Source organism: Parastagonospora nodorum (genome assembly GCF_000146915.1).
Source record: "Parastagonospora nodorum SN15 chromosome Unknown scaffold_14, whole genome shotgun sequence".
NCBI classification, from domain to species: domain Eukaryota; kingdom Fungi; phylum Ascomycota; class Dothideomycetes; order Pleosporales; family Phaeosphaeriaceae; genus Parastagonospora; species Parastagonospora nodorum.
In genome coordinates, this window is record NW_001884562.1 from 432164 (window position 1) to 443708 (window position 11545).

Below are 11545 nucleotides of genomic sequence, written 5' to 3' on the forward strand. Positions count from 1 at the left end.
AGGTATACAAGAGATGCCCATATCCCCACAGCGCGCCCAGACCTTCGACACTCCCCCAGATTACCAATTCCTTACTCGATCAAGAGAGAGAGCATTCGTCATGATGCCCATACACCGCCCTCGACCGCCAAGCCCCAGCTTCGTCATGCGCAGGCGGCGCAAGGATATTTTTTTAAAAAAAGAGAGAGAGATCCAGACGCCTAACCGGGCATACGAGCGTGCGTCCCGTCTTTTGCGTGCGTAATCTTCACGTGTGTGTGCATTGCTTGGCCTTGGCCTGGGGGTCTTTTCGTAACACGAGGGCATCAACGACCTAGACTACTCCGGGGAAAGGAAACAAAGAAAAGGAGCTTGGCGCTTCGCCATGTAGATGCAGGCTTGGCAAAACGTGAGCAAAAAAAAGTCTGGCCGATGCGAATCATCATAAGCAGATCCCGCGGTTTCTGAGCGGTCTGGTTTGGCGGGGATCACGGGCTTGGCAACGTGCTTGTCAAGTCGGCCCGTTCTGGGGGAGGGGGGCTGGGTTTCGGATGTCATGGCGTGGGGACGGGATGATGACTGAGATGATGGCATGGCTATGGTAATGCGCGTGGAGGACGTACGTGGTCGAGCGCGTACGCAATGGAATGGAGACGGCCAGCGGGATAGGCGGAGGGCTATGGGATTCGGCCCGCTGGATGGGTGCGGATGGGCTAGGGAAGCCATGCGCTGTATTGCGGGTTGTAGAAGGGCAGTGTGCGCGAGGCGGATGTACGAGATGATTGCGACGTATCCGGATGTGATTTCGTGCTGAGCGCGTGATTCCGTGGAGGTTCGGTCTGCAGGTGGTGAGGGCGGGTTGATACGAGATTCGGTCTGCAGGCTGTGTAATGTCCAGGTCGTAGGCTTCCAGTCTCATGCGGTAAGTGTTGTACGTTGACGATATCCACGATTCGCGCGTAGTGATAGAGCTGTGCTACTCTGCCGCGAGCGACGAGTTTCTTGTTCCGTTCAAGTTGTCTTGAGCCTTATGCCCTCGTGGGGAAGACATTCCCTTCTCTTTTTCTCACCAGTGTGGTTGGGACAAGACAAGCCCACCCATATTATTTTCTCGACAGCCAAATGGCGTCCGTAATATGAGCACCGATCAACAGCATGAATGTGATAAACACACCCACACGCTGGGAACTTCTCCACAATTTGAAGACACATGGTTGAGAGACAGATATATGGACAATGAGACTGGTGAAACAGACTTGGAAAAAGAAGACGTTTGATGTTTGACAAGAGGAGAAGAAGATGAAGATGATACAAAAACCAAGAAATGACTGGTAAGATAAGTACATTACTGGCCTGCTAAAAATCTACCGTCTACCAGCATACCTTACAAACCTTCTTAGTCCCCAGTCCCAACGGCCCGGCCGCAAAGCTCGACACGAACTACCTACGTCGTCCTGTGGCCGTGTGACTCGCCATGATACGCGCTCATTCGTCAGGTAGTTGGCGCAGCAATCCGCACGATGCCGGTGCCTGGCCGCGACGAGGGTTGGTAAGAAGAAGTTCCAAGAAGCCACGATCGTCACATGAGCACGCCAAGCCTGGATATGCCCAGACCTCACGAATTGGCCATGGTCCGCGCAAGCAAAGTATCTCCGGGGAAGCATTTATCCTCGATGCCGGCGCCGAACCGTGGACGTCGCTGATCACAGTTTAATCTTGGACGGCAATGTGCGCGCGAGCCAACGTTGCGGGAGCCCTAACGTACGTTTCTGGGCACAGGAGCGTGAGCCGATCCACTCAGCGTGCAACGTCGATCGGGATGCCCAGTCGCACGGCCCGACAGCTTGGCGCTATTCATAGCGCGCGTGCTGGCGCGAGGGATGGACGTTGTGTAGATAAACTTTGCTCGGCGGCGCTGGGGACGGACTTGATGACTTGTTGCGGGTGGAGATCGCCAAAAGCGTTATACGACAGGATTGTAGCAAACGCCGAGGTTTGACCCAGCCTTTCGCGACACTAGCGCGAGAGATGGGGGGTCGTTTTTGGGAACGAGGTGAATGAAAGAAAGAAATCGTGGAATTAATTCACTTGGCCAGAAGGATATGTGTAGATGTGAGATACCAGCTGCATTCCTATACATCAGCCTTGTAGTTCATGGACCAGTGTTGTCTCATGAGCTTCTACACACTTCGATCATAACTAGCGATCATCTAACTTTATGCCGCCGTCTTCAATAAAAAGATGACAAGCAAGGAAGTGGGAATTACCAGAAGTCGTTCGAGTGGGGCGCCTCGAAATTGGGCGGTGCCGTAACGTGCCTGTGCGCGACGCGATCAGAGTTGCGTAACGATTACTAAACACTATATAGATTATCTTAAAAATAAGGCTATAATAACGTATATAATAGCTATTATTATAAGATTTCTTAGTAGTTTAGTAAATAAGACTTTATAATTATTTTATACTATTTAAATTTACTTAGAAGCTTAATATTATAGCTATATAATATTACTTAGAGTAGTAAAGAAGATAGAGTAAGTAGAACTTAAATACTACTTATAGTATCTCTAATATATTTCTAATACTTCTTCTTAGAAAAGACTACTTATAAGGCTTTATGCTTATTTCTTTAAGATAATTATATAGCTTTCTTAGTATTATACTGCTATTTTTAATACTTATATTTAGCTTATTTCTTAGCTTTCTTTTTTTCTTTTACTATCTTAGCTTTCTTCTATACTATGTATCTCTTCTTAGCTTCTTATTTTTTAAGAAGCTTAGTAAACTTATAAAGCTTCTTAAGCTTTAATTTCTAAAGTTTTTTCTCTATTTTATTCTTCTTATAGCAGTGCTCTTATATATAAGCGTTTTTAACTTTTTAAAAAGACTATAATACTATCTCTCTATAGTACTCTTAGCTCTCTTATAGAGTAAGAGTATAGCTCTTTTTATACTTCTTTTTAGTAATAAGAGTATTCTATAGACTCTTATTTTTATAGTATAGTAGCTTATTTTTAATATAAAGATAATAAAAATTAAAGTAAAGCTTTTAAGCTGCTTCTTTTATATTATTCTTTACTATAGAATATAGTAAATACTTAGATTCTTACTAGCTATTTATATAATTATCTCTCTTATCTTTTTTTCTTTATAATATTTATTTCTTAAATCTCTAGAGAATAATATTAGTATTAGCTAGTAAAATACTTATTACTTTAAAAGACTTAAGAATAGTCTTCTTCTTAAAGCTATTTATCTAAGCATGCTAGAATATAGAAAAAGAAGTTATCTTTTCTTATTAGTACTAGCTTTTAGCTATATTAAATATAGTAAGTAAGCTTCTATAAATACAGTATTAGAGAGTAGCTAAAATATAACTATATTAAGTAGCTATAATATATAGGTTAAATAAAAAAGAAATATAAGTAATAAGATATAATTATAGCTATAATACTTAATAAAATCTATAGTTATATAGCTCTTATAGCTATCTAAAATAAGCAGTTTCTATAAGCGTTCTGCTTTCTTCTTAGTATACTAATTAAATATCTATTTAAGCTAAGCTATACTAATATTATTATTACTCTAACTTAATAGAGTTATAGTAATAAATATCTTATACTTACTAGAGTTAATATCCTTTACTTAGAATAATTATATTACTCTAGAAGTAGTACTAAAAATAAAGCCTAGAGATAACGCTAAGCTATCTGCACAGACTATTACTATAATAGTTATCTACTTATATAATCTATTCTAAGTAGCGATAAATAACCTCTTTCTTCTTATAACGTACCTTATAGGTTAGCGAGCTATATAGGTTAGCGAGCTACTTTTACTAAGCCTCTACTAAAACTATCTTATCTACGTAATGCCTTAATAATAGCATTAGATAGATACTTCTAATAAATATAAGATATAGACTGCTCTCTAAGCTCTTAAATAAGATATAATACTCTCTATGCAACGCGCTGCAGCTATCTATAATATATCTTAAGTAACTCTAGGTTATTAATGCGCTAGATAACCTTTCTAAGCAGATTACTAGCCTAAATTAATAAATCTAACTTCTAACTAAGAAGAACGTAGTTATTAAGTATATACTTAAGCTAGTTATGCGTAGATTTCTTTCTAGGCTTGCAGCTATAGCTAATATAGCTAATTCTTTATGCGCTAAGCGTAGTCTAGGCTAAGTTAGCTTAAACTAGCCTAGTATGTTTATTAAATGCTGCTCTAAGCTCTAAATAAAGTTTAATTATAAATATAACTATAAGAGAGCTCTCTGCAAGAATCCTAAGGTTATATAAGACTAGTTCTAGCTTATAGAGAATATAAAGGCGAAGCATAGTATTCTTAATAACGATATATATAACTTTAATAAGTCTAGCTTTATAATAGGCTAGATCTTAACTAAAGTAGTTATTATAGCTTTAGAGTAATAAGAATAGCTAAAGATAGTGTAATAGAGTAATTAAGAGTAGATAATAGTTATCTAGAGCGTTAATGCAATAGAGTAGACTATTCTATTCTTTATTATCTTTAAGAGCTACTACTACCTCTTAGCTTAGTATAAGAAAGAGAATCTACTTTATAATTAAGTTATTATAGTCTCTAAGAATAGCTAGATAATAAATAAGCTTAGTCTATAGTAGTTAAAGTACTTTAATAAGTATATAAAGAGGAGAGTTATAAGCGCTTATTAGCTACTTATTATTAATAGCTATAAGAGCTATAACTTGCTTAAATTCTAGCAATACTGTAAGGATAATAAGATTATTACTATCTATATACTTTCTTACTTATTATACCTTCTGCAGCCTCTTAATATAAGTTATTTTGCTTCTTTAAAGAAAGCGTATAGATGCTAAGCTAAAGAGCTTATACGTAACTAAATTATATATATTATAAAACTTAAGTTCCTACTATGCTTTAAGCGCGCCTTTAACGCAGTAATTACTTCTAGTAATATCTAAGAAGAGTTTTAAGGCGCTAGATTAGTTCTATTTAACCTAGAGTAGGTTATATTAGCTCTTAATATCTATATTTATACTCTACTATTACTTACTATTAAAGACTATTCTTAGCAGTTATAAACTCTAAGTAATACTCTTAAATTAGAATTATAATTAACGCTTATAAAGGCAAGGATTTAGAGGCATATAGATAGCTTACTAATATCTATAGTAGAGGCTTTTAAGAAGATCTTAAAAAGAGCAGCAATTATTACGCATAAGCTAGTATTAGCGCAGAAGAAGATTACTAAGCTTTAAGTAGCTAATAAAGCTGCTATGTAATATAAATTATATAAAAGAAAGCATATATAAGAAGAAGAGACCTTAATAGTTAAGGATAGTCTTTAATAGATAACTCTAAAAGAGTTTAGTGCGCGTAGTAATAGAAAGAAGGCAAAGAAGTAAGTACGCGCTAAAGCAGGCAAGCTCTCTTAAAAGCAGTATAGATAGTATAATAAGACTAGATATAATGCACGTACGTATAAGAAAGTAGTAGAAGTAGACTTTAAATAATATTATATCTTACTTTATACTATATAGGGCTAAAGTAGGCTATTTTGCGCTAGAATAGAGTAGTTTTAGTAGAGGCTTAGCAAAAGTAGCTCGCTAACCTATATAGCTTGCTAACCTATAAGGTACGTTATATATATCTGCTAAATACTTATTTTACCTTTATTAATTACGTCAGGAAAACTAAAAATCTGTCGAATATTTATTTCTATTGATACTGTAGAATTGACTGTGTCGCTAGCGAGTTGATCGATTCGAGGAATTTATGTTTGTTATCAAATATACTTTGAAACAAAACTTCGTCGAAATGGTCGGTACTGTCGGAATTGTCGGAACCGTCGACGCGACGGTCTAGCACGCAACTTTACCGTCTTCAACTGTTATATTTTCTTTCTCCCTACCTACTCTGTCTTCCCACCTGCGCTATTGAAGTTTACTTCTTTAATATACTTTCCTTAGTATCTTACTACATATTTACTTCTTTCTGCATTGTAACCAGACATCACAGATATCACTAGAAAAGAGCTTTGTTAGGATTGTTGGTAACATGAGAATTATTCTATTACTATGCTAGTCCTGCATTCCATACAGTCATCTACTGTTAAGCACCGTTGAGCACCGTTGAGCACCGTTGAGCACCTTTCCTAGCAGTGCGCCGGACCTTAGCAGAGTGCTTCTAAACTCATGACAATCGGTTCAGTTTGATGCCAGTCCATGCGTTGATCCGTAACCGTCGATCCTCCACCTTGTAGTTTATCTCGGGAAGTTGTTTTGACGTCCTGCTTGCCCAGTACTTTGAGTTCCAGTTCACTGTCTGGGTTAAAATAGACAATGCCGACACACATTTCTGCCAACTGGCCGAGTCGGTACACTCGGAACATGAATTGATCCTGTGTGTTCTGCCTGTCTTGCGGCTCCATGATGACGACGTGCGTAGCTTCTGTCAGTGTGATTGCCTCTGCAAATGCCATTGAAGCCACCATGATCCAAGGCCCATCTGGATCCCTCCATTTAGCAAGCTTGAGGTTGATTTCGTGCTGTGTCATACCTCCCTGCATGACCAAGACGCTCTCGTCACCGAACTTCTCTCTCAAGCCTAGCCACGTCACTGCCTGCACGATTGGTTTATACGACCCTATGAGGATTTTGGCGCGGACTTCCTTTGGCGGTGGTGGTGTATTAGCTGCTTTCGCTGCATCTTCTGCTGCAATGCTCCATGTCCGGCTTGGCGTTCCTAGAATTTCAACCTCAGAGCATAAATTCGATAGGTTTTGAAACTTCGGGCTGCTTTTGGTTATAGCACGCGCCTCTCGTACTAGGAAATGGTCCTTGCTTGGGTATGGTAAAGAGGTCCTTTCACGCTGTTTGACGTGAAGCGTTTGACTTTGCGGCTGCCGTATGTTTTGAACTGTGCTGCCTTTAGAGTAGCAAGCGCAGGGTAGGATGCTATCGCCTGCATCTCGAAGCGGTTGAAGATCACACGTCTGCTAGCTTCTGATTCATCAAGGCCTTCTTTTTCCAGGATATCTCTGCATTGTTGCTCAGCGTTTTGTACCGTGCTGAGGAAATCTGGACATGGGCAGCTTTGGAAGTAAGGCAGGAAGTCGCCCTTAATGCCGGATATTGGTTTGCCCCACGGGTCGCGCGTCTTCAATGTTCTTTTCAACATAAACCTCTGCGCTACTGCTGCTCCTTGAGATATAAGTTCTTTATACTCATGAGACGACTCGTGTTCGCTTGCGTCGTGCTTTACATTGGCAATCATATTGCGCCATTGTTTAGCCATTGCTAGGCCATTGAGGGCTGTGTTTTGGCGAGTCCTGTGAGATGGTGTCTCCGCAATCGACCGGTAGACTGCATCTTCCATCTTATAGATGCGATCGCCAGTCACGGAGTCTCTCTTGTCGGTAGCGTTGAACCAGTTAGAGACCCCTTTCCTGTTTTGAAGGCCAATGAGTGCTAGCGACACGAAGATCAAGATCTCATTCAGTCCTTGTTCCATAGGCGTTCCGGACAGGGCCCATGCTTTCCATTGGTATCCGTGGTTGTGGCTTCGAATATCCTGGTAAAACTTGGCCATGATTGTGCCCTCCGACTTGCAATTGTGGAATTCATCGAATACAGTCCGCCCCCATACAGTGACATGACCAGGAAGCAGTATCGCCCTCTTTTCCACATGAGGACCGCCTTTGCGTATGATCGTTCGCTGTGCCGTGACGCTCATAGTGTTGTAAGCCCTAAACACATGCTTGTCTACCTTTCCGAAGCCGCAGACTATCACAAACCGTGCTGCTGACGGTGCTGGACGGTGCTTCGTAGCCTCAGGGTGCACAGCAGGCGTGTTCGCTTCCGGTATTGTCCAGTAGACTGTTTCTCGATGATCCACGCCTCCTAGCACGTAGCTCCGTGGGGCGACTAACTTATTGGCGGCAGCGAGCGCTTTGGAGATAGCGTCAGTGGTATCGATTCGCATCTCCATTGCTTCCTCTTTCGTTGGTCTGCCCATGTTCTCCGGGGGAGAGTCACTAAAGAAGCAGAACCGTAGGGCCAGCGGATCGCTTGGGTCGCACCACGTGGAGTTTGCAAGATCCATCGCGACTACCTCGTTCTTCCAGGCATCAGCTGCTCGCCCCCAACCAGTCATCATTGTGGCTGCTTGTCGAGGTTCGGCGTTGAAGGAGGGGCTCCTTTCGCACGCGCAGTGGAACGTTCTCTCGCCTTCAGTAGGACATGGCTTGTCGTCATCGTCAACTGCGTTGTGTTCTGTCGCGTCGCCTTCTGCTCGCGCATTTTGCACTTCCGTCCAGTTCTTGAAGTGAACGTGTCCCATGAGGACGGCGAGCACCATCGCTCGCGTTTTGCCCATGCCCATGGCGTTGGCAAAGATCCCGCCATTGTCAGATGACAACTCTTTGAAGTAGAGGATGTATGCGTCTGTGAGCTGGTATGGGGTGAAGTCGCAACTAACCCCCCCAACATGCCGGTAGCTTTTATTGTGCGCTTGTTCTGGAGGTCATCAATCGAAACGCCAAAGAATACTGCGGCCGAAGTCCACTCTTCCAGAGTGCAGTGTTCCATTGCCGTCCCCACTCTTGCAGAGAGACCGTCCCTCGTTCTAGTTTGTTTGTTAGCAGGGTGAACAGTGGTTGACTGTCTTCCACGGTGGACTTACTTGGCGTTCAATAAGGCTTTGAGCCTTTCCTTTTGTTCTCTGGCAAGGTCCTTTGCTGTCGTTGCCTCCTCGTCCTCCGAGTCATCCTCAGGGTCAATGTCCGAGCTGCTGTCTGAGCGGTAGTCGTCGCTGTCTAGCGGGCCATCTGGCTGAGTCTCGCGCTCCCGAGCTTCTTTCTCCTCTTTCTCTTTTTTGGCCTTAGCCAGCTCCTCTTCGTCCCTGGTCTTCTTAAGCTGCGCTTCCTTTCCTAACCGCTTTCTTTCAGCTGATCGAGCGCGGGCCGCTGCTCTGTCCCTCCTGCGTGGGCGCGGGACGTCGCTGCCAGTGTCGGAGTCCTCTGAATCTTTGTCTTTCTTGGTTCTTCCCCCGCTTGCTTTTGCATGTCTGCTGTCCGCTGCCTCGGTCTTACGGCGCTTGAGGGGAGGTCCGTCTGGTATAAGTTTGGAATGTCGGCCTCTCTTCTTGGGTGGTGAGGGCTGTTCTGGTGGTGAGGGCTGTTCCGGTGGTTCGTCAGGTTGGAATGTTACTGCATATAGATGTTAGTGGTGTATATTTCAGTTTTGAGGGTTCGTGCTATACCTTTATTAGAATCGCCTGGCGGTTTCGTTGTCTGGCATAATAGCATCACTGCTCCGAGCCTCCTCGACTTGATATGAGAGTTGACGGTGCCTAGCAAGTCGTCGTCGTCCTCAATGAGCGTCATCGTCAACGCATCCATGACCTGAGAGGTGCCTGCTTGGTACCAATCGGAGTACTTGGGCAATGACAAATGCTGGATGAGGGCATCGTACTTGAGGTGCTGGGCCCTAACCTCAAAGTAGTTCTCCTCCAATTTCTGCTGGCTTTCCTTCGTCATCAGCCTGAACATGGGGAATTGTTTGACGACAGAGTGATGCACAGCGTCTACTAAGGCAACATTGGCGTCATTCAAGATAGCCGGCTCAGTGAGTGATGCAACGCCGAACTTGTCGGTTATCGACGCTGTAGACCTGTTGGACACGACGGACGAAGACCGTCGCTGCGCCGTCTCAGACAGTGTCGGCGTTGGCGTGTTGCTCGGGTCCTCTGTCTTGACCTTGGCGCCGTACTGACGCACCTTGGCTAGCATCATCGTCCAGATAGTTCCGGCTGCAGCCTCGTGGAAGACTTTGGGTATTTGCGCATTTCGCAGCCGTGTACATTTGGCTACCGCAAGCCAGTCCTTTGACGTTGGTGAACGCAAGCTCTTCAGAAGCTGCGATTGGCTCTTTTCTGATTGGATCTTCTCGAGTAGGTCCTTTTTCTTGACATAGCTTGTAAGGTCCTCTACAAGTTCAACAACCTCTAAGGTCGTGATCCCATATCCTTCTCTTACATTCGTTTGTGACATGCTGTTGGAGCTTGTCGTGTTGGCCTTGCTCTTGTACCACTCTGGTTGCTTCGGCGGCGCCCATTCTGTGTCGCTGTCATCGTCGCTGTCACGTCCGGCCATAATAGCTTCGCGCCTGGAGTAGAAGACGGTTAGCGACCGTGTGTAATCGTTGGACTGTTGCTGAAAGTGCGTGTTAATATGTGGATGTCGCTTGGGAGGGTGCGCTTACTGACTATGGAGAGTTTGAGCGCGGTCGCAGGTTGTTGATGTGGGAAGCGCGTTATTGACGTGAGAAGCGCGTTGTGGATTTGAGAAGCGCGTTGCTGTGACAGTGGCGATGTAGCGAAACGTGTCGGTGGACAAAACAACGATAAAAAGGAATTGCAGCGTGATGTGTAAAGAGCTTGGGCTTCAATGCGCGGGGCTTGCAGAAAACATAATGTTGTTATGTAGCTGAAAAGGTTGTTGGTTGCGTTGCGTTTGTATGCACCAGGGCAAATATGCCGGATGCGGGTGGGATAATAGGTGAGAGTGAGTGTGAAGTTGAGCAATGACAATGTTTCGACTTAAGAGCCGCTCCGCATAGCGGGCATGCTTTAGTCCAGCAGAACTTAATCATGCTGAACAGGTTGCTTGCTGCAGTCTGGTGACTGTCAAGATTTCCTGGGACGGTGCAGCACCGTCTCTCACTGTCCTCTGCCCGCTACGGGCCCTGCGCGCGGGGCATCGAGAGGATGCTGCGTGGAGGGATATTAGTTCAGCTTTGTCGAGCCAGTGTGTATCGAACCATGGAGTAATCGGTTTGTCCTGCAGTTGTCCGGAGTTAGGGTCAGAGCAGCTTTGAGCTCAATGTTATTTGGATGCGGTGTGGTAGTCGTTGTCTTCGTCGGTCCGGGGCGGTGCAGCACCGTCTCTCACCGTCTCTCACCGTCCCCCCCCCCTCACCGCCGCGAGTCCTGCGCGCAGGGCACCAGGAGGATGTTGCGTGGAGGGTATTAGTCTGACTTTGTCAGGCCGGTGTGCATCGAACCATGGAGTAATCGGTTTGTCCTGCAGTTGTCCGGAGTTAGGGTCAGAGCAGCTTTGAGCTCAATGTTATTTGGATGTGGTGTGGTAGTCGTTGTCTTCGTCGGTCCGGGGCGGTGCAGCACCGTCCCTCGCCGTCCCCATCTGCCACTGCGAGTCCCGGGCGCTGGGTATTGGAGAGTATGTCGCTTGGGGGTCATGAGTCCAGCTTCGTCAGGCTAGTGGGCATCGAATCACACATTTGTTACTCTGTCCAGCCGTCGTTTAAAGTCAGAGTCCAAGTACCTTTCGAGCATAATGTTGCGTAGAAGTTGTGTGGGATCCAAGGGCCTCGTCGGTCCGGAGCGGTGCAGCACTGTCCCTCGCCGTCCCCATCTGCCACTGCGAGTCCCGGGCGCTGGGTATTGGAGAGTATGTCGCTTGGGGATCATGAGTCCAGCTTCGTCAGGCTAGAGGGCATCGAATCACACATTTGTTACTCTGTCCAGCCGTCGT

General features: G+C 44.7%; 2 protein-coding genes across 2 annotated transcripts; both read right to left on the bottom strand.

Moving 5' to 3' along the window:
* Nucleotides 1-318: 318 nt before the first annotated feature.
* SNOG_09180 (hypothetical protein) lies at nucleotides 319-1191 on the bottom strand (the record flags this gene model as incomplete). Its single annotated transcript, XM_001799429.1, has 2 exons — nucleotides 319-862; nucleotides 1154-1191. 2 exons carry the CDS (start codon nucleotides 1189-1191, stop codon nucleotides 319-321), a joined length of 582 nt encoding a protein of 193 aa, XP_001799481.1.
* A 4972-nt stretch (nucleotides 1192-6163) lies between these two features.
* Nucleotides 6164-10144, bottom strand: SNOG_09181 (hypothetical protein; the record flags this gene model as incomplete). Its single annotated transcript, XM_001799430.1, has 4 exons — nucleotides 6164-6613; nucleotides 6862-8464; nucleotides 8674-9149; nucleotides 9302-10144. The coding sequence occupies 4 exons, from the start codon at nucleotides 10142-10144 to the stop codon at nucleotides 6164-6166; spliced, it is 3372 nt and encodes a 1123-aa protein (XP_001799482.1).
* Between the last annotated feature and the right edge of the window lie 1401 nt (nucleotides 10145-11545).